At 37.4% G+C, this 22,409-nt stretch overlaps 1 protein-coding gene across 4 annotated transcripts; it reads left to right on the top strand.

The window, feature by feature from the left end:
* Positions 1 to 3,016: 3,016 nt before the first annotated feature.
* On the top strand, positions 3,017 to 20,929 carry LOC148880017 (E3 ubiquitin-protein ligase At1g12760-like). Of its 4 annotated transcripts, none has more exons than XM_088961812.1 (6): positions 3,114 to 3,992; positions 4,277 to 4,396; positions 4,500 to 4,632; positions 6,997 to 7,122; positions 18,583 to 18,747; positions 20,404 to 20,929. In XM_088961812.1, the coding sequence occupies exons 1-6, from the start codon at positions 3,439 to 3,441 to the stop codon at positions 20,575 to 20,577; spliced, it is 1,272 nt and encodes a 423-aa protein (XP_088817938.1). In that variant the 5' UTR covers positions 3,114 to 3,438; the 3' UTR covers positions 20,578 to 20,929. The 4 variants fall into 4 exon arrangements, with proteins under 4 accessions (XP_088817939.1, XP_088817940.1, XP_088817938.1 ...); XM_088961811.1 differs by having other exon boundaries at positions 4,274 to 4,396; XM_088961813.1 differs by lacking the exon at positions 6,997 to 7,122 and having other exon boundaries at positions 3,017 to 3,992; positions 4,274 to 4,396.
* The last annotated feature ends 1,480 nt before the right edge of the window (positions 20,930 to 22,409 follow it).

The following is a 22,409-nucleotide window of genomic DNA, read 5'->3' as shown; positions in this document are numbered from 1 at the left end:
TTATGATAGAGTGGAATGGAAATTCCTGAAACAAACCATGGAGAAAATGGGCTTTGGGGAAAAGTTCATTTCCTGGATTATGAGCTATGTTTCTACAGTTATTTACCAGTTCTTAATAAATGGCTCCCCTTTAAAAAAATTTAGCTCAAAGGGGTTTAAGATAGGGGGATCCCCTGTCCCCCTACCTTTTTCTCTTATGCCCAGAAGTGTTCTCATCCATCATCAAACAGAAAGTGACCCAAAAAAGAATTCTCTAGCATCAAAATCTGCAAACTGGCTCCAACAATATCTCATTTGTTTTTTGCAGATGACAACTATTTTTTCTCAAAAGAAAATTTTAAGGGTGCTAGTACTCTGTTAGAAGCCATCTCCCTATTTGAGAGAGCCTCTAGACAACAGGTGAATTACCAAAATTTTGAGGTTTTCTACAGCAAAAACGTGCACATTAAATTAAAGAAGATGGTATCAAATGTGTTAAAAATTAAAAAGTGGACAAACCATATATCTATTTTGGTTCTCAACCCCTTGTAAGTAGAAAAAAGAATAAGATTTTTGAGTATATTGTTGAGAGTGTTACAAATAAAGCCAAGGGTTGGAGGGGATCTCTGTAATCTCAAGTAGGAAAAGAGGTCATTGTAAAATTAGTCTTGATCGCAACCCCAACCTACTATATGTTTTGCTTCCTACTCCCCAAGAGCATATGTAATTCATTAACAAAAAGCCAAAAAATCCTTCTGGTGGGGAGATAAAGAAAATAAAAGAAAGATAAGATGGATAAACTGCAATCAAATATGTAAAAACAAATAAAATGGGGGGCTAGGTTTCAGAGATCTTAGGTCATTTAATCTTGCTATGCTTGCTAAATTAGCTTGGAGGCTTTGTTCTGATTCCACAAGCTTATGGGCAAGAGTGCTAAAAGCTAAATATTATCCTGAGCACCATTTTACCCATGCAAAGCTTAGAAACTAGCATTCATGGGGGTAGAGGAGCATTTTGGAAGGGAGAAAAATTTTGGAAAAGAATATATGTTGGAAAGTGGGTAGTGGCACAAATATTAAAATTTGGGATGATCCATGGATTTCCAAATATAAATGGTTTCAAATTAATGGGGCCAAGACAAGAAAACAGTGAGAACATCCGAGTGGCAAATTTAATCAATCAAGACAATAGAAGCTAGAACACTGAAATAATAAACTCCTATGTCCCCCTGCGTTTGCCCAAAAAATCATTGAAATGGAAATTCCTTCAAACCCATGGGATGATAAATTAATTTGGATGGGGAGCAAGAATGGAAAATTCTTTGTTAGATATGCTTACTTTTTAGCAAAACAAATGCAAGAAGAAATGATAGAATATAATGAAGAATCAAATCAAAATAAAAAATTTTGGACATTTGTTTGGGTTCTCCCAATTGAACTAAAAATCAAACACTTCTTATGGAGATGCTATGTAAATGGATTAGTAGTCAAAGAAAATGTTGCAAAAAGAGGTCTATAAATATCTAGTACTTGTGAAAGATGTGGAAAAGAACCCAAGTCAATCCTACATGCATTGCTCCTATGTGATAAATCAAGATGTATTTGGCTGGGTTCGGGGTGTGACATTAATCCAAGCTATTGCCAAAACTTCTTAGTCTTCAAAGATTGGTTTATGAACATTTCTGTTCGGCTAGGGAAGACTCAATATGACAAATTAGCAGAAATTGCTCTAGTGTTGTGGGGAATTTGGAAAGATAGAAATTCTTATTATTTTGAGAGTGACAATACAAATCCTCTAGTAGTCATCCCCTTTATTTGTAGGTCAACAACGGAGAGATATCATCTTTGGCAGTAGAGATTAGAAGACTCTTCCAAGACTAGAAAGCTCAAGAAGAGCTTTTTTTGATTACCACCAAGTTAGGAGTTTATGAAAGTCAATGTTGATGGTGGTTTTTGAGGCAACTGGACAGGCTTCTTTTGGCTTCATAATTAAAGACTATTAGGGTTGCTGCTGGAGTGTGGGGTTTGGTCCAAGTAAAGCTTCATCGCCTCTCAAAGTGGAAGCTCAAGCCCTTCTAGAAGCAGTTTTTTTTTTTTTTTATTATTATTATAGATGAAATGAACCTTACAGATTTGTGTTTTGAATCTGATTGTGATTATCTTGTTAAAATGATCAATGATACAACAAGTTATGAAGACTCGGACATCCTCTTTTGTTGTAAGGATATCCAAGAAATCATATCTAGAAGGAAATACAAAGTTCAGTACAGTCTGAGAGAAGCAAATCAAGCAACTCATGTGGCGGCCAAATGTGTTTTTTCAGGGGCTTTTAAATCTCTTTCTACAAGTCCTTTTTATCTCATTGATAGTTAATATGGACTTGGCTTTTAGTAATAGGTTTTAGTAGGTTACTGTGTCTGGGGTCTTTAGTTTCTTTGTCTTTTTCTTATTTTAGTCTGTTTCTTTCCTGTTTATGTTCAGCTGGAGTGTATGTTTGTGCCTGTCTCTGTTGTATGTTCTTTCTCTGTTTTAATGAAAATCGTTTATTCACCAAAAAAAATCATTATGAGAGAGGGAGAAAGGAATGATGAGGTGGCTTCATAAGAGAGCAAGAAAGGCTAAAATGAAGAGTGTTTGAGAGTTCTCGGTTAGGGTAAGGGAAAAAGCTTAGGCCTGACCTAAACTTAAGTTGGACATGGGTTGAGACCTTGGGCAGCCTGAGCCCGACTTGACCTAATATGAGCCCTTCCAACATTTTATGATATATAGATTTACACATTATCAATCTATTCTACATTGAAAATTGGACTACAAAGCTCAACATGCCTAAGTTTAAGCCTAGCTTAAGAGGTTGAGCTAAGCTCAAATTGAAGGGTGCAAGAAAGACTAAAATGAGAGGGGATAATGGAAAAAGTTTAGACCAAGACGTGGCATCATTCTACTTTAGTATATATTTAGTTGTGTAATTTTATAGCTTTTATAATAATATAAGATAAGATGAAACTTGTATATAAAAGAGATGGGCCCAGCCCGGCCCTAAAATTTCTGGGCCTGATGCGGACCCGGGCCGGAATTGATCACCAACAACCGCGTGTACCGTACCAGTATTTTTCCTACGGACTCCGCTTTCTGATTGAAAACGTTTTTTTTCTGCACGGAAGCGGCAATTTGGATTTTTTCTCTCATCATCGTCTTCATTCCTAACATCGATTGTTCACCGAAACTCTTCTGTGGATCCCTTAACTAAGGCTACAAGATATCGTTAATTAGCTATCTTATTCACCTGATCTTGGTTCCAGAGAGGGAGGTTTGATCGGATTTTGGAATAAGAATAGTTTTTGTTTACCTGTTTGTTTCTTTGTTCGTTGTCTCGTTTGACGGGTCGACTTGAATCGGACAGAAGAAACGGCTGGATTGATTAGGGTTAGGGTTTCTGTCGTCCGAAGTGGAAAGTTCGAGGATGGCGACGACGAGGTCCTCGAATTCAAACCCCGGCGAGGCAATTGATTCAACACCGTTGCTTGGGAATGCGGCCGGAATTCGAGATGAAGATCGAAGTCGACGGGCTGGTCGGAGACCGAGTTTACGTGGAGCAGCTAGGTTTCTCCGGAGGGCGAGCAGCCACCGGATGATGAGGGAGCCATCGATGCTGGTTCGAGAGACGGCGGCGGAGCAATTGGAAGAACGACAGAGCGACTGGGCTTATTCGAGACCTGTTGTTATTCTGGATATCATTTGGAACATGGCTTTTGTGATTGTTGCCGTTTCTGTACTGATTTTAAGCAGAAATGAGTCCCCGTCGATGCCTTTGCGTTTGTGGATTGTGGGGTATGCCGTGCAATGTATCCTTCACATGGTATGCGTTTGTGTTGAGTATAGGCGCCGACACTCATCGCAGTCATCAGAGGAAGGTGGAAATGGGAGTAATGGGAATTTGAGTTCTAGCTCTCGAGATGATGCAGAGGATGCTGGTGACTATACGACCGAGATCCAGCAGGATGAGGATGGAACCGGGTATTGATCACTGGGAAAATTGTTCACTTTACATCCTTTCATTATACCAATTTATCTTCCCCCATTAACACGAAGGGTTTGATTGTATTGGTCACAATCATGTAGACGTTTTTGCTTTTTATATCAATGTTCCGAAAAGATTTTTGCTTTACAATATAACTGCTGAAATTTCCGTAAACACTCTTAACTTAATGTAGTCAAGGATCACCACATGGTGTATTTGATTACAGTGTTTTCAATGTAATCAAAACTATTTGCCTCCTAACCTCCCTGCTTTACAGCAGTGTTGCAAAGCATCTGGAATCCGCAAATACAATGTTTTCATTCATATGGTGGATTATTGGGTTCTACTGGGTTTCTGCTGGTGGCCAAGCTCTGACACGTGATTCTCCCGAGCTTTACTGGTTAGTGACAAAAATAGATCTTTTCCGGTACAGTTTAAACTCGTTGAGCTTGGTTTGGCTTTGATGACATTATTGCTGATCCTGCATTTATCCTTTTTTGCAGGCTCTGTATTATTTTTCTGGCATTTGATGTGTTCTTTGTTGTTTTCTGCGTTGCCTTGGCATGCGTGATTGGTATTGCTGTTTGCTGCTGTCTTCCATGTATTATTGCTGTTCTGTATGCTGTAGCAGATCAGGTATTTCAGCTTGATCTCTGTTATTTATTAGTTTGCGGATCATGTTAATATGCTTTAGCTAACTTCTTATGACCTAGAAATTTGTGTGTGTGTGTTGCAATTTGGTTAGAGTACATAAAGAAAATTGAAGCACAAGATTAAGCAGAAGAAGTTAACTGAAGAAATTAAGTAGCAATTCTTATACATTTTATGTAGCCATCATAGTTGTCAAGGTGATGCCTAGGCGACAAGGCACCCTTGGAGGCTCGCCTCGCCTAATTGCCAAGCAGTTTTCTATAGCGTGTTATAACAAATTTTTATATTCTTAATTTTTGAGGTTATAATTATAAAACAGACATTTTTAAACTAAAGTATTCATTTTGTGTGTTTATATACTAATTTCTTTTTATTATTTTCTTATTTGTTAGGGTTTAATCAACACAAACATTGGTAAATGCTGTATTAATTGAACCCTCAAAGACTTCAAAACCTGAACCAATAAGTAAGGGAGAACATAAAATGTTGTCCAATCAATACATTTTCTTCTTTTTCTTTACTAATTTTGTGTGTTTATATACTAACTTCTTCTTCTTCTTCTACCTTTTCTTTTCTTCTTTTCCTATAACAGAAATAGGGGTTCAGCCTCTATATTTTTTGAATTTTCTTTTCTTTCTTCTTTTTCTTCTCATGAATATGTTGCAATATGTTGATTTTCTATACTTTAACATGAAGTTTATACTTTTCTTATGAAAATTATGGATATTTATTAAGGAAATATGATTATGGAACCTAGGGAACTACCCTAGGATACATGTTTTTACTTTAAAAAAATCCATTGCCTAGGTTAATTAAAAAAAAATCCATCGCCTAGGCAACTAGGCACCCCCTTGTCACCTAGCCTCGCCTTGGCACCTTGAAAACTATGGTAGCCATTATGATATTCTTAAATTGAATATATTCAACAAGAACTTGAAGTGCTTAAGGAAATTTGAGAGCACATTTGTTGATGTTTGATAAAATAAAAACCATTTGGTCTTTGAATTGGGAACTATCAACTAGGCTGAAGACAAAACATTCTAAATTTAATTGGATTTGAGAATTGAGACAACCATCTACTGAGAAAAGAGAGCCTAAACTTCGTATCTTGGAGTTAGTGATGCTCTCAGCTTACTGAATCCAAAGTGTTTTACTTTACTAATCACTAGGAGTCTTAAGTGTTCTATTTCAATGATCTGCAGCATCTATCCATCTTGCATTCCTTTAAATAGGATTTGTTCATGTCTCAAAAGTAGAAATGATCATCATTGGTATTTTTTGAAGTTGTTTTATTTAAATGAATGGCTGAGTTAAGACTCTTATTTCTTATTTTAAGTTCTTTTATCCAATACCTTTTTTTTTTGTGGTTAAAGAGCAACTAGAATGACAGTAAGGATTTTCCCTCCTGGAAACATAAGGCTGTGTTTGGTTTGAAAGAAAAGGTAGGGGAAGCCTATACAAATCCCTTCCTTTCTCCCCACCTTTTTTTTCAAACCAAACACAGCCTAAGGTAATTTACAGTTTAGGTAAAGGAATGAAGGTCTTGCCTAAGCATTTTTGGTCTGTTTAGGTGAGTCAATATCCAGGTGATTGTTGGACCTGGATATGTCTTGGTCTTGCTTTGGTGTTTGTTCTTGCCTGACTGTTTCAGTCCTTCAGCTTCTACAAGGGTGGACTCTCAAGGGTTTGAATGTAAGGGGCAAGCTGCTTTGGAGGATTTTTCTAGCTGCTATCCTGTGAGCTCTTTGTAAGGGAAGGAACAGCCGGATTTTTGACAATAATTATATGTAGCTTCAGTCAAGAACAAAGTTATAGGTTTTCTATGTTCTTGGTTTAGTGTATAAAAGGCTTTAAATGGCGTCCAGTTTTTATTTTTATTTTTTGCAAGCTAGACCTTTTTTAAACTGATTTCTTAGGTTTTTTTGTATATTTCCAATGTACAGGCTCTCATTGTACATGGGCTGATGTATTCGGTTCTATTTCTTTTGCAATATAATACTAAACTGGTAAGAGCTGAAAGAGGTTTGATTGACAAATATATAAACTAAGAAATTCTAAGAGAGGTATGCTCTGAAGAGGAGCCAAAACTATACCAGGAGAAGCATCATTGCCTTATATAAAAAGACTAAAGCCCCTGTTTGGGAACACTTAAAATAAGTACTTATTTTAGGTGGTGGGACCATACAATAAGTGGAGAATAAGTACTCATTCATGTTTGGCAAAAAGATCAAAACAGTGCTTATTTTGAAAATAAGCCAGAATTGAGTGGCTTTTTTTAAGTGCTATTCAATAAGTATTTATTTCTTTTTTGGGACAAGACTGTCCCCCAACGTTTTCTTCATTTTCCAGGGGCTACCCCCATCTTCAAAAGAAGATCACTGTTCACTTTCTTCTCATCGAATGGAGACCTTAATCAATGGCGGTGATTGGGCACCCTTCCACAAAACCACCGCCTCATCCTCCGTCGCTGCCATTGTAAGTTGTAACTGAGTCTTTCTGAACCAACACCTCTATCTTTCTTTTATTTATTTATTTTTCTCTTTCTTTTCTTCTTCCTCCTCTTTATATCCCCTTTATTTCTTTCTTTCCTCCTCCCTTTTTTTCTTTCCCTCATCTCTTCCTCACACCACTGCTGCAGTGAACGTGGAAACAGGTTCAGTTATGCGATAAGTATTTATTTATTTGCCTTTGTGTTTATCCAATTTATGGTTATGCTAAGTTAGGGCTATAATTGCCATTTCTGCAAATATAAGTACTTATGGGATAAGTAACCCACCAAACACTGCAACACAAATAAGTACTTAAAGTAAGTATAACTGTATAAGTGGTTTGAGAAAAGACATCCCTAAAGAAGCTTGCTGAAATGCTGATTGGAAGAAAAAAAGGAATCAACAGCCTGGGCTACCAAATGAGAGGAGAGGGTAAAATTAAAAAAAAAAGACCCCAAACTGTAAAGGCTAAAGGCCAAGTGACTTCCCTTGCATGAAGTTCTCCCACTCCTTTAGAACATGATTTTATATTAAGGGACAGGTTGGAAGAATGTTGGGCAATCAAGAAAAGCACTTGTAAATGAAGATAGCAAAGGTGGGAATTTTGAGATGGATGAGTTACAAGACTGGAAAAGTATAGCATTAGAAACTAGTGGATTTGTGGGAATCAAGTAGTGACTAAGATGGTTTGACCATTTAACATTTCATTCCAAGTTGAGACTTCTAAAAGAGCTGAGGAAAGGTAAGGTTGTAGTTGTGGTAGTGAGGGAAGACCTAAAGACTCATACTATAGCAGAAGATATGGCCCTTGATATAGTTTCCAAATAGGACTTTTGTAACTGAACCTAAATAATCTGTATGGTATCTTATTCAGTTGAGTAGTAGGCTGGGGTTGTCCAAATCATGCTGTCATTTAAGGCTTGAAGCAGAAGTTTGTCAAGGCAAGAAGGATCCAATATAGGAAGTCATGGTTGTAAGCAGCCATTGGTGCAGTTTCTTGGGCTTGGGAAAAAAAGAAGGCTTTTGTTGTAGAGTTTTCTATATTATTTAGGGAAGTCAAGTCTTATTTTCACCTTAACCTCTCACCGAGGATCCATTTCCTAGCTATGAACTTATGAATAACTCTGCAATTTTATATTGGATCATTATTCAATGAGGGGCCTGTTGGAAGAGGTTGTTCATTTATCCAGTTGATTGGTGTGAGGTTTAATTCCATTGAATGATGTTGAGAAGTGACCCCCTATGTGATGGGCCCTCATTGAACCAATTTCCTTCTGTTTCCTTCGTCCTCTTTGTTTCCTTTATTTCTGTTCTTTATATATTTCTTCAGCCACAAGTAAGTTTCAATAAGCATTTTTAAAATTTGCATTTGGCAATAATGTTATTCATGAGTACCTTAATACCTTATGTTGGCATGTACTCTTTTATGGCCAGTTGGTGTTAATTAGCTAAGGAAGTTATGCAAAATTGCATATTTTGCTTTAATTTTGAGTGCTCATGTATTTTTGTTTTCTAGTTTTTTTTTCTGCTCTGAATTAGTTGAATAGATAAGTGGGCAAGTAATATCTTCTGCATGTGCAATATCTAATACAGATTAAACATGAAAAGATAGTTAAAAAGGTTTGGAGTGAAGAAATCAATTCATGGATGAATAATTTGTTACCTTTATAGACAAGCATAGTAATATCAAACTCCAAGGAGGAGAACCATGCCAGAGATGAAGGAACAGTTCATCTTATTTACAGTAAAGATCTACCTTATTTAATATTGTAAAGGAATCATAGCATGGGAGCACATATTTTCCTCTTAAGGAATCCTAACCTGACCCTATAGGGTCGGATCAAGCCAGGTTTATCATTTAACCCGACCCATTGACATCTTATTTGGGCATAACCAATAAAAAAAGATACTCTTTTAGACATAATTGTCCCCATAATTCCTGCTGTCCTGCAATGATTGGATTGCTTGGTGAACATGGGTGATTTGTAGATTATTGATGACCTAGAATGATTTTGCAGAAAAAAACAAAAGCTTACAGCTTTGATGCAGATTCTAGAATCATATTTGAAGGTCTGTGTATAGAATGATGCATGGAGTGGTTATTGTGGAAATGGCATGAGTGACACAGGAAAGGAAGGGTGGGAACCAAGGAGGCACATAAGGTGGTCATCAGTAGGTTCCTCTGAAGATCACATTTGTAGTCAACATTCTAAGCAAGTTATCTTTCTGCCCTCTCCCCACCCCCAAAACTGATTTGTCAAAGAGGAGTTCAATCCGAATTGTGATATGACTTTTTCTGGGCACTTCCTTTGTATATTTAATGCAAGAAAATTGAGTCTTGATGTACACGTTCATCATGAAGTACAACAATTATAAAAGGTACCTCCTAATGTTTGGGCAGTGTTGTCGATGCACCCAACCTGGGTGCATGGGTGAAGGTAGGTGATTGCATTACATCACACAGTCATTTAGGTTGATATTCACATAACACATTATCCATCATATCTACAATAGCTATAAGAAGTAAGATCATAATGTTGTTATAATTTAATTATAACCATTTTTACATATAAGTAGTTATAAGTGAAGATCTTAAATATGTTTATTGGACTTCAACATTATAAGAAGTTACTGATAGCATTCAAGGAAATTTATTGGATTATTAGAAATATGGAGGTAACAGTTCATTGGATTTATAGGATGGCAAATAGCTTGGCTGATGCTTTGGCCAAACAAGGGGTAGAGAACAGTTGTTTTGGGTCCATTTGCAAAACAAAAAAAAAAGTTACTGTATGGGGCTAGGCTAGATGGGCTAGCCTAACAGAGGGTTCCCTTGTATACTTTTGTGTATTTGTTTATATTCATTTAGTTAAAGGCTTGAGTTACTGATAAAAAAAAATTATGATAGCATGTAAAAAGGTGCCAAAAAAACTATCTACTCCCTTTCTGTCTGGCTACTTAATTTCTTTGAGATTTTTCAGTTCTTTATTGAAGTTATCTTGGTCCTGCCCTTTATTGATGAAAGTGATTCAGTCCTGGGCCTCATGCATCATTTGATACTAGAATAACTGTTCTGTCCCTGATAACTTCACAATCTGTTGAACTATTTGGAAGTAGCATAAGGTGGTAACGTTTGCCAGATCAAAGAGGCTGGTGGTTGAGGTTCACATATGTGTGGACATCAGTAACTTTCTCATGGATTGGGATCTTGTGCTAAATAAGTTAAGACTCTTCAGATGTTTTACTTCTAAAGGATTTCGTTTATAATTGGCTGACTGTATTGGGTGTAGAGGGCAGTATATTGTAAAGCTTCTTAGGCTATTTGTTACCTATACTTTTAACTTCATACATTAACAAATGTTTTGATCACTTACATATATATTAGCATCTGGTAATTTTGTTTTGGGTTGTAGAGGTTTTTCTTTGCTCCTAGGAATTGCACGGTGATAGGAATAACTCCTATGTTACAGAGCTCCTCCTCCCAGAAAGTCACACAAAATGTGAAAAGGAAGAAAAGGAAAATGAAGGCTGTTTGCATTGGAGAACCCTCTGAAAAATGCTAGTTAGCTACTTGGAACACATTTACTAGTATAGCCATCCTCACTCCTGAGTCCTGACTCTTCCCCTTGGCAAACTCCTTTCCTAGTTCATTGGCTAACCTAGGCAGTGTAAGGCATATGATGGTTTTGAGTCTTTTGACTTTTTTTGGTTGCCCCTAGGATCCTAGAGGTGATCGCCTTGTTAAGAGAAATGGTTTGGATTGTTCTTTCTGCATATGAAATGATCTTCACCATCATTTTATCTTTTCATTCTCAATAATTTTCTGCAACTTAAGAATTGGAACTGTGGCGCCATGGATGCTTAACTAAGCACTCATATTTATGTTTTACTGTCTGATCTATCAGATATAAAAGAATATTCTGTGCTCTTGTTTCTTAGTGTCCAATCCTTTTGAACGATGGCGTTTTTATATCTCATATTTAGTAATATAGCTTCTTTATTGCTGTTTTTGATCAATGTTACCGATGCAGTGAAGGGATGACTAATCATTTTGGCTTCTCAATGTGATGACTAGTTGGTGCCTATGCACCAACTAGTTGATAAAAAAGTATAAATTTTAAAACATTGATGCAATCCCATAAGTAAGTTAATTATACAAGAAAAGAATGATAACATATGGTTTAAAGTATGTTTTGCAAACAAAAAGTGTTGCTCAATGGGGAACCGCAATCTTTGTTTTCCCAAAAAAGTGCAACCTTGACTATTTGGTGTGCCCTTTGTTGTGGCAACTCTGTACAAACATATTACTGTTTGGATGAAAACTTAGAAGAGCTCTTTGTCTTGTATTTTCTTGTATTTTGTCTTTTCTGTTTATACACCATCATCCAATCATATATGTTCCATCACAAATATTTAAAGCAACAGCATGAATTAACAAAATGCATCCATATTATTTCAAATAATAAGGGATACAAATTACAAATAAACAAATAAAGCTTTAAAATGACTGTGATTAGATTGACTAGTCATTATCGACTAGTTGACCTAGTAGATGCTTGGTCTTCCTAGGCAACCATTTCATGGAGTACCACCAACTAGCTAGTGAAGCAGTCAGTTGATGACTGATTGATGCTCTGATAACAGTATAGGTATTACTTTGGGCACCTATCTATTTTGTTTCCCGATTTTATGTTAGCCAAGGGTCATTAATGGGACTTTTTTGGTAAATCATACAATAGGATTGAAGAAGGTGAAGCTATTGATCATCTTCTTTTCATCTCATTATCCATTCTTGGAGGGGGTTGAAGTGAGCACTAACAATTCTAATTGAGTTCTCTGGTTTCACAATTAAAGTTGTGTTTTTTTTTATCAATAACAAGATGCTTTATTAGATAATAAAAATTGTGAAACTTTAAATACAAGAAAGGGGAGGTAAAATATCTTAACTCCCCTACAACAGAGAACAAATTAAAGTTGTGTTCTTTTCTAATATCTTGCTTTAGGTAAATGGCGATTAAAGACATATTGTCTTTGAATTTCAGCCATCGAGGGGGTAATCCCCTGCATTTTTTTCTCGTTCTTTTTCCTAAGAAGACCATGCCATCAAGAATATGGGAATAAATTCTTGGGTTTGTGTTTTTTCAAAACAAAGTCAAGATATTGCATGATGATTGTAAGAATTACCTTTGAAGGTGTCTCTCAATACAAAAAAGAAAAGGTTATCTCAAATTTCTTTTCTTTGGAAAACCCCTTGGCACTAAACTGGGATTTCTGTTTCCGTAGAGGTTTAAGGGATGAGATCAAGTGTCTTACTAGGCTGCTGAGTCTATTTGCTAAAGTTTGTTTGGATCCCTCTGAACCAGATAAACGAGTTTGGTTACCTCAGCCTAAAGGGTCCTTTTCATGTGCTTCTTTCTTTAAGTCTCTGTCAATCTCTCTCTCAACAGTCTTTTCTTGTCAAGGAAGTTTGGTCCAGGCCTATTCCCCCTAAAGTTATGGCTTTTTTCTGGGAAATATTTTATGGGAAAATAAACAACTTGGACAATTTACAAAAGAGAAGACTGCTCCTCTGTCTCTCCCCTCACTGGTGCATTCTTTGTAGATCCCATGGGAAGACTGCTATTATTTACTAATCTCCTATTCCTTCACCGCAGAGTTGTGGGATTGGCTCTTTGTGTTGTTTGGGTGCAGGTGGAGCAGGCCAGCTGAAGTAAGCTTGCTTTTTGATCCTTTTACTTTTGCCTGGCACCAAAGAAGAGGGAGATTAATGTGGAGGTGTGCAAGAGTAATGTTGATTTGGACTGTTTGGGAAGAGAGGAATGCTAGAGTGTTTCAAGAGGAGAGAAATCTACAAGAACTAAAGGAATGCATTTTGAACCGGGCTGTCCAGTGGTTGAAATCCTCGGAGCTATGCCATGATTTCTCCTTTAATGACTTTTGAAGAAATTGGGCTGCAGTGGCAAGTAGCTTTTCCCAAAATGCTAGAAGTGTAAATTGGGCACTTCCTCCTGTAGGTGTCTGGAAACTGAATTTTGATGGAAGTAGTCCAAGGCAATCCAAGTCCTTCTGGACTGGGAGGGGTAACAAGGGACGAAGCTGACAATGTAGTACTTCTTTACTTGGGTCCCCTAGGATTTGGGGATTCCACTAGGGCAGAACTGTTAGCTGCAATTCAAGGTGTGCAATTTGCTATTCAGTTAGGCATGATTAGAGCTGTTAATTGAAGTAGATTCCAAGGTGGTAGTGGGTTGGTTACAGAATTCAGTCTGCAGTGTGGTGTTAAAAGAATGAAACCAAGAGATTCAAGTGTTTAATAAGGGGACTAATTGTAAGAGTACACTGGGTTGGGAGATCAGCCAATGCTATCGCTGATTGTCTAGCCAAGCAAGGGGCAGCCAGGGATCATTTGTATTGGGCACAGTTGTAGAATGTTATTGCCTTGGAGAGTATGCAGCTCACACCTCTGTAAGAATTCTTGTATTAGTTTTTGCTCTTTAAATTAATACTGTTAGAATGCTCGAGTCAGGGGTATTTTGGTCATTCTGGTGTATTTTATTGAAAGTAAAATGTTTATTGTATCTGAGTTTAAGTTATGTGTCCCATCTTCTATGAGGGACAAAATTGTCTTTCTTGTAACTCAAGTTTTTCATGAATAAAAGTTAAGTGGGTCGGTTAGGAGAGGTACTTTTGTACATCCTCTCTTCTAGTTTGGTCAAACACTCTTCTCCTCTCCTTCTTGTGTGTTTTAGGATCTCAAGACGGGGACGAAGATTGGTGGAGGGCATGAAGCCGGTGGTTTGTATTACCTTGATGGTCATCCCTCTCTCAAGGCTTTGAAGCTGCTTGTTCCTTCATTGAGTCATCTTTCATCATTAGATTGTGAGTCATGTCAGTTGGGAAAACATCATCGAGTCTCATTTAGTCCAAGAACTGATAGTCGTGTCTCAAGTCCTTTTGTTTTAGTTCATTTTGATGTATGGGGTCCAGTTAAAGTGGTGTCATACAATGGGTTTAAGTATTTTGTAATCTTTGTTGATGATTTTTCAAGGATGACATGGATCTATCTTATGAAAGACCGTAGTGAATTGTTTTCTATTTTTCAGAAATTTCATGCTGAAATACGCACTCAGTTTGGTGTTCATATGAAAATACTTGCTTCGATAATGCCAAAGAATACATCTTCTCATCATTTTAGCAATACCTAGAACATCATGGAATAATTCATCAAACTTCTTGTGCCTACACCCCACAACAAAACGGTGTAGCTGAACGAAAAAAATAGACATCTTGAAACTGCTCGGTCCTTGATGATCAATATGCATGTCCCAAAGCATTTTTGGAGTGATGCTGTTCTTACATCCTGTTTTTTGATAAATCGGATGCCCATGTCAATCATTGGAAGTTAATCCCCTTTTTCCGTGTTGTTCCCCACTTTGTCTCCCTTTCCTTTCACCCCAAGAGTCTTTGGCTGTGTTTGTTTTGTTCAGCACTTGGGGCCTGGAGTAGATAAGCTAGATGCTCGGGTTACAAAGTGTATTTTTCTTGGCTACTCAAGGACTCAGAAATGGTACAAGTGTTATAACCCTAAGTTTCATAAATCGTTTGTGTGCCTTGATGTCACCTTCTTTGAATCAGTTCCCTTTTTCTCCAATGTCGGGGTCTCTTCTTCTCCCTTTGTGGTTCCTCTTCTTGTTCCAGTTGTGGACCCCCTTCCTGTAGTTCCCACTTCCACTGCAGATGCACATCATATGCCGGTTACTACAGAGAGGCCGCCAATTACTCAAGTGTATACTCGCAGAAATGCTTTGGCTCCTCCACTTCAGCACCCGTCGACAGATCCTGCTACTGCCCCTTCTCCCTCAGATCTTCATCTCCCTATTGCTTTGCGGAAAGGTAAACGTACTTGTATTTCTCATCCCATTTCAAACTATGTTTTCACTGCTCACCTTTCTGCTTCCCATTGCAAGTTTATATCATTACTCTCATCGATTCCCATTCCCAAGACTGTACAGGAAGCCCTTGTCTCTCCAGGGTAGCGGCAAGCCATGGAAGAAGAACTCTCTTCTCTACAATATAATCATATGCCTGGTAAGCACACTGTTGGGTGTAAATGAGTCTATACAGTGAAGCATCTTCCTGATGGCAGTGTGGAACGATTGAAGGCACGGTTAGTGGCCAAGGGCTATTCTCAGTTATATGGTGTGGACTATATGGAGACATTCTCTCCTGTGGCTAAAATTGGTTCAGTTTGGGTGTTGATCTCATTGGCTACTATTTATGGTTGGCCTCTCCTACAACTTGACATAAAAAATGCCTTCCTACATGGTGATCTTGTTGAGGAGGTGTATATGGAGCAACCACCAGGGTTTGTTGCTCAGGGGGAGGCTGGTAAGGTGTGCAGGTTCAAAAAGGCAATCTATGGATTGAAACAATCTCCTCGTGCATGGTTCGGCAGGTTCAGTGAAGTGGTGAAGGCCTTTGGGATGAAACAGTGTCAGGTTGATCATTCCGTGTTTAGCTATAAATCGGAAGATGGAAACATCTTGCTAGTCGTGTATGTAGATGATATTGTCATAACTAGAAGTGACAACAATGAAATTGACAGGCTGAAAAAACTTACATGACCACTTCAATACGAAAGATCTGGGGAAGCTAAAGTATTTCTTAGGAATAGAAGTTGCGAGGTCAAAACAGGGGGGTCAACCTATGTCAGAGGAAATATGTTCTTGATCTACTTGAAGAAACAAGGTTGTTAGGTGCTAAACCAGCAGAGACTCCTATGGAACTCAATGCCAAGTTAAGCGTGGATGCAGGTGAAGAGTTTGATGATTCTAGAAGATACAGAAGGTTGGTGGGAAAGTTGAACTACCTGACCATTACCTGACTAGATATATCATTTGCTGTGAGTGTGGTGAGTCAGTTTATGCAACATCCCTAGGTTTCTCACTGGGAAGCTGTTCTGAGAATTGTTAGGTACCTAAAGGGTGCTCCAGGTCGTGGTTTGTTATACCAAAAAGGAGGACCTCTTGAGATAGTAGGCTACACAGATGCTGATTGGGTTGGCTCTATATCAGACAGGAGGTCAACCACAGGGTATTGTACCTTCCTGGGTGGCAATCTTGTAACTTGGAAGAGCAAGAAGCAAACAGTGGTGGCAAGAACTAGTGCGGAAGCAGAGTACAGGGCTATGACCCATACCACATGTGAACTAGTATGGCTGAAGAACCTACTACAGGAGATGGGTTTCTCAATTGACAAACCCATGAAACTATATTGTGATAACCAAGTTGCTGTTCACATCTCATCCAATCCTGTCTTGCATGAAAGGACTAAACATATTGAGGTGGATTGTCACCTTGTGAGAGAGAAAGTGATAAGTGGGGTAATAACTACATCTCATGTGAGCTCAGCAAATCAGTAGGCAGATATCTTCACAAAAGGATTTTCTCAGGGAAGAATAGATTACATTTGTAACAAGCTGGGACTATATGATATATACTCTCCAGCTTGAGGGGGAGTGTTAGAATGCTCGAGTCAGGTGTATTTTGATCATTCTGGTGTATCTTATTGAAAGTGAAATGTCTATTGTATCTGAGTTTAAGATATGTGTCCCATCTTTTATGAGGGACAAAATTGTCTTTCTTGTAACTCAAGTTTTTCATGAATAAAAGTTAAGTGGGTCGGCTAGGAGAGGTACTTTTGTACATCCTCTCTTCTAGTCTGGCCGAACACTCTTCTCTCTCCTTTCTCTTTTCTTTCTTCTTTCTTCTTTCTTCTTCTCTACTTTGACCTAGAAACAATTAGGGTTTATTCACAAATATAATGAATTACTTATCAAAATAAATGATTGTAAGAATTCAGTGGCAAAGGAGGTCGGGTCTTTTTTTGGATTCTATGTTTTGAGCTCATTTGTAAGCTGAATTTACCTGAGGCTGCATCTTGCGCCTCCTTTTGGGATGCCTGTCTATACACTTTCTGTTTAATTCTTAATAAAATTCTCTTTACCTATAAAATGAAAAAAAAAACAAGGCATGTTTTCATTTCCAAAAGGTTGATGTGGCTGGGACAAGAAATACATGAAATCCTGTCATAGACTCCTCCTACAGGTTATGATTATTGATCCTAAGGATTTAGACCTATTTACCATTTACTTTAGCTCATATTTAATTGGGCTTGTACCCAAAATAATTAATAAAAATAAAAGGTGAATTAATATCATTGGACCAGAATCTGTCAAGTATTTTCTGCTTTATGGAACATAATATTGTCCATCAAGAATTGATTTTCGAAACTAGAAATTGAAGAACTTGTTTTTCGGTTGGACTTTTGGAAAAAAGAGTCACACGGCAAAGAATACATTAGCATTGTAGCTGTTGGCCTAGTTTCCTGGAAATCACAAGGAAAACAGTTCACGTTGATGAATACACCCATAATGGGAGGAGAAATGATTGGCTTGTAGCAGCTTAGACATGGTATGAGAGAAATAAGATCCTTAGCTGGCACATCGGGAGCAGCTTTTGCATGGATTCCAAGATTAGCCAACACAGTAGCTGATTCCTTAGCATGTGAAGGAACCAATAGGCATGCACTGGTCTAGGGGTGGGAGAATACCTCTTGAGAATTCTTTTTATTGGTAATAGCAGAATTTTATTGATACAAGAAAAGGGATTTGTTTACATACAAAGAGAAGATGTTCCTATCACCTCTCAGTATTCAGTTCCCGTTGTGCCTCTCCAGCATTTTTAACCACATTTTGTGTTAGCGATCCCCTAAAATAAATGGATTCTACTCACTTCCTGCCTGGCCAATGTGTCTGCCATGCTATTTGCAGTTTAAGGGGAACACCCCTCGAGTTAGAAAAAGAAAATTTGTATTGGGAAACATTTCTTTAAGGCTGTGTTTGGTTTCAGTGCGATTTTATTTGCACTAGTACAAATGCAAGGGAGTGCAAATGTAAAAAAATGCAATTTTTTGTTTTGGGTTTTACTTTATTCTGCTTCATATCTTAATTTACTTCATTTGCACTGTAATCAAACAAAATAAGCTGAAATTTGAAACAAAAATATGTCAGAATTTACACTCAAATCATTTGCACTATCATGGTTTTGCATCAGTGCAAATTTATTTGCATTGCAACCAAACACAGCCTAATTGTTTGAGGCAGCATTTATCTTACTCTAGTCTACATATATATTATCTTTTAACACATTTTATTTAATAAACATCAAGTTATTGTGTATATGTTTAGTTAATAAAACTCAAGTTACTTATAAAAAAATTGATAATGAGCAACATATCACTAGTCTTCAATACAGAAAGCTTCTGTATGCATTAGCTGTTTCTTTTTGTGAAGATGGCATATTGGGCAACACTAGATCTGTGATTGAAATTCTATCAGTCCATCTCTCAGCCTTTCTGAATGCTGTGCATAACCTTATGAAAGCAGGAAGGTGCATCCAAAGAGGATATTGATCAGCTACCAAAGTACAAATTCCGGAGGATTAGCGATTTTGAGAAAATTAGTGGTGAGATACAAGGCCCTTTTGGAGGAATGATGACCGAGTGTGACACTGAAACACCTATTGAACATGTTCTCTCGCTGGAGGATGCTGTAAGTTGCACAATTCTGGTTTTATCATCTTGAATTATACTAGCTTATCAATGCGCTATCTAAATATATTTGTATTTCCACCTGTATCTATTAGTTGATTAGTTCTCAATTCTCATGCACTATAATTACTCATAATGCTCAGTTTGGAAAGACTGAAAGAGTACAAATGCAAATATGTAGAGTGCAAAACCTTGTTTTTAAATGCTGTGTTTGGTTGCAGTGCAAATAAAATTTGCACTGATGCAAAACTATGGCATTGCAAATGTTTTGGATGTAAATTTTGATATTTTTCAAAATTTACCTTTGGTTGGTTGCAGTACAAATGAAGTAAAACAAGACCTAAATCAAAATAAAGTAAAATCCAAAAACAAAATTAAACAAAATTTTGCATTTTTTTTTCATTTGTACTAGTACAAATGAAATTGTACTGCAACCAAACACAGTCCAGTGCACAAGGCTTATGCCCTTTCATGGATATTCTTTTTCAAGCCTAGAACAACGCAACCTAGATGTTTGAATTGAGACCAAGGTTCTAAATATCGATACAAGGTGCTTTTTTTGTGTTTTATTTATTTATTCTTCAAAATCAGTTCAGAGGGATCAGTTTAAGTCCTGGCTACTCTCTGAACCATGGCGTGACCCGATACGATACGTAACGATATTTTGAACCTTGATTGAGACTGGTCCAGTTCCTACCACGATTGTTTTATTTTTTTATTTTTTAAATGTCCAGATTGTGTAGCCTGGGTTTAAGGCTGCAACTTGGGCCGGGTTGGCCCGAACCCAACCCAAAAAAATTGGGTTGGGTTGATGTTTGGGTTAGGGTTAGGGTTGAAATTCATGAACCTGACTTTACTTTGGGTTGGGTTCGGGTTGACCCCTTACCCAACCCGACCCAACCCGAACCTGACTCTATAGTATGTCATATATAAATATATGTTATATGTAATATATAACATACATTGATTTGTTTAGATGCATGATATTTGCATAGCCCCCACCACATAATATCATGTATTTCTTTTAAGATAATCACTTCACTTAATCCTAATCAGAAAGACTAAAACCTTAATAATATTATTATTTTTTTTTAATTTTTTCATCTCCTCTGTTGTTTGCTGCCCAAGAAAGATCTATTGTAAGCCATAACTCATAATAAACTATAGTTATTTCTAACACTTGTTTTTTTTTGAATTTTGTACCAAAAAAAACAAAAAACAAACCGTCAACAAACAAATACTAATGAAACATAGAATTAATATATGTAGTGAAAGTTGAGTTAAGATCTAAAATTGAGAAATTTATGAGGTTTTAAGGGATGGGAAGAAGGTTGGGTTGGGCCCAACCCGAGCCCAACCCAACCCGAAATTGACTTACAGGTTGGATTGGGTTGGGTTAGGGTTGAAGGAATTTAGTTAGGGTTAGGGTTAGGGTTACGGTTGGGTTGGTCAGGTTGGGTTAGGATTAGGATTAGGTTTGAGGTTTAGAACTTAGGGTTGGGCTAGGGTTGGCCTCAACCCGACCTAACCCGGCCTGACTTGCAGCCCTACCTGGGTTGGGTGGACCAATTTTCTTGGTTTCTTAATGGGGTTTTGCCAGTAAAGGCCTGACTCGCCCCAAGTTGCATTTGTAATTTGATTTTGTGGCATTTTGTAGGAATGTTGTATCTGCCTTTCGACCTACGACGATGGAGCTGAGCTGCGCGAACTTCCATGTGGTCACCATTTTCACTGTGCCTGCATAGACAAATGGTTGTATATCAATGCTACTTGCCCCCTCTGCAAGTACAACATAATAAAAAGTGGCAGTCAAGGTAGGGAAGAAGTGTAAAGGTCAGTCAGGTTAAGGAGTCGCAGTCGCAGAACCTCTTTGTAGATCGTGGTATATGTGCTTTGTACGCTGACTTGTGTTCATGCTGTGGTATAATACTTTGTTCCAGCGCCTGTGTCCTTGTGTTGCACGGTTGAGTGTGTCCGCTGGCACTTGACGGTTCAGTACATGCTACATTGGCTATTGATGCAGGTTTTGTCGTTGTAAGATATGTTTTTCTTTTTTCTTTTCAATTTGGTGATCAAGTCCTATAATTTGTTTCTTATACGTCTTGTAAGCTACAAGGGAAACAACCGGTACCGGCTTGAGTTATATGTGGAAGGCTATTTTCATCTCCTTTTATTCATGAAAAGTGATAAAGTTGTTTATAGAGGAAACTATACTAATTTAATACATGCGGACTCAAGTTACGTGGTTCAGAACTGAAAAGGGATAGCGGTTGCTACTTTGGTATGGCTGCTGCGTTTGTTTCTCTGTAGATTTGATATGCCCGTATTTAACACTGAAATATTTCAGCTATTATTCCTGTTTCTTCTACAGGAAAAAAATTTGGTTTCCAAGCTTTCCCATTTGTTTTGATGTAAATGACAAAGAAAGCAACTCTTCCGTATCCTATCCCGGTGGGCCGGTGCATTTCTTAAAATAGCCTTTTTTTTTCGATTTTCCTATTTATTTATTTTTTGGTGTATAATCTTTCTGATACTCTTTGAACCTTGATCTCTATTTTGAGCGAAGTGAAAATATCATGAAATGTTTCAGTTTGAGAATTATCACCCATTGTGTTGAAATAAACAGAGTAGAGATGGGTACGCATTGAACTCTCATACATCGGGCCCAATCGGTTATCCCTTTGTAGCTGGTCAATCAATGAATTTATATATAGGGGATGTCTGGAACCGTGGCCGTTCTTAAAAAAAAACAGTGTCACGTCGGATCTACATAGGTGTTTCAACAAACACCCATATAAATGAATGTTTGGTTTAGGTGTTTATTGAAAAATTGGTCATGTCTCGTAAATTGGGACTTCACCGATGTATAAATCGGGGTGTTTCATTCATCGGCGAACCGTTTCCCCCAACGATTGATTGATGTGTATCCTATGCGGTGTTTACCTGTTAGTATATACATGAAAAATGGTGATAAAAATCACCTTACCAAACAGCATATTGTTGTTCATTACCTACATGGCAGAAGCATTTTTTTGTGAAAACCGAGTCTTGGAAGCATGAGTTTTTTCTTGAAAATTGGTCCCAAACAAATCATTTTTTTTTTAATTCTTAGATGGGTCAATACTTTTTTTTTCAATTCTTAGCCCTTCTAATCTCTTCCACTTGCAACAGATCATTTTTTTTTTCTAATAAGCGTTATTGGTGGTCTTCTATGTACATGATCAAATCATCTCATTTTTTTTCTCAGTTTATCATCCAGTGGAGATAATGACTTCATTTTCATATTTTTTTCTTTGTAGGGCTATAAAACTGGGGTAACCTATCCTCCATTCCCTTCCCACCCCCCCAACTTGGTGGCAATGAGATTATTTGATCCTAGGTCCTTGGTACAAGTTAGAATTTATGTGTATTTTTTCTTACAATGTAAATTACATTTCATATTTTGATTTATGTCTAGTATATCAATTGCAACGTTTTAGTTCATGGACACTGCTAACGGCATGTGTTTCTTACGTGTTTATTCCTCATTTATGACAAATTAAGTTGTAAAATATAGAAAAAAACCCATAAAATTATTGTTGCTTTGTTTGTCAGATTTTTACGAAGACCCTGCATGACATGTTGACATCTATCTTAATTATTCCACTATATCCTAGACTTTCC

The sequence above is a fragment of the Nelumbo lutea genome, chromosome 1 (assembly GCF_056320005.1).
Source record: "Nelumbo lutea isolate HS-2025 chromosome 1, American lotus-T2T, whole genome shotgun sequence".
NCBI classification, from domain to species: Eukaryota; Viridiplantae; Streptophyta; class Magnoliopsida; order Proteales; family Nelumbonaceae; genus Nelumbo; species Nelumbo lutea.
This window is presented reverse-complemented; position numbering and strand designations above follow the sequence as displayed.

Excerpts from the sequence above, each read along its gene's own strand:
- LOC148880017 (XM_088961811.1), top strand. The coding sequence starts at position 3,439 with ATGGCGACGACGAGGTCCTCGAATTCAAACCCCGGCGAGGCAATTGAT. Across the intron at positions 3,993-4,273 it reads CAGGATGAGGATGGAACCGG|CAGTGTTGCAAAGCATCTGG; the intron begins GTATTGATCACT and ends CCTGCTTTACAG. Across the intron at positions 4,397-4,499 it reads GATTCTCCCGAGCTTTACTG|GCTCTGTATTATTTTTCTGG; the intron begins GTTAGTGACAAA and ends CCTTTTTTGCAG.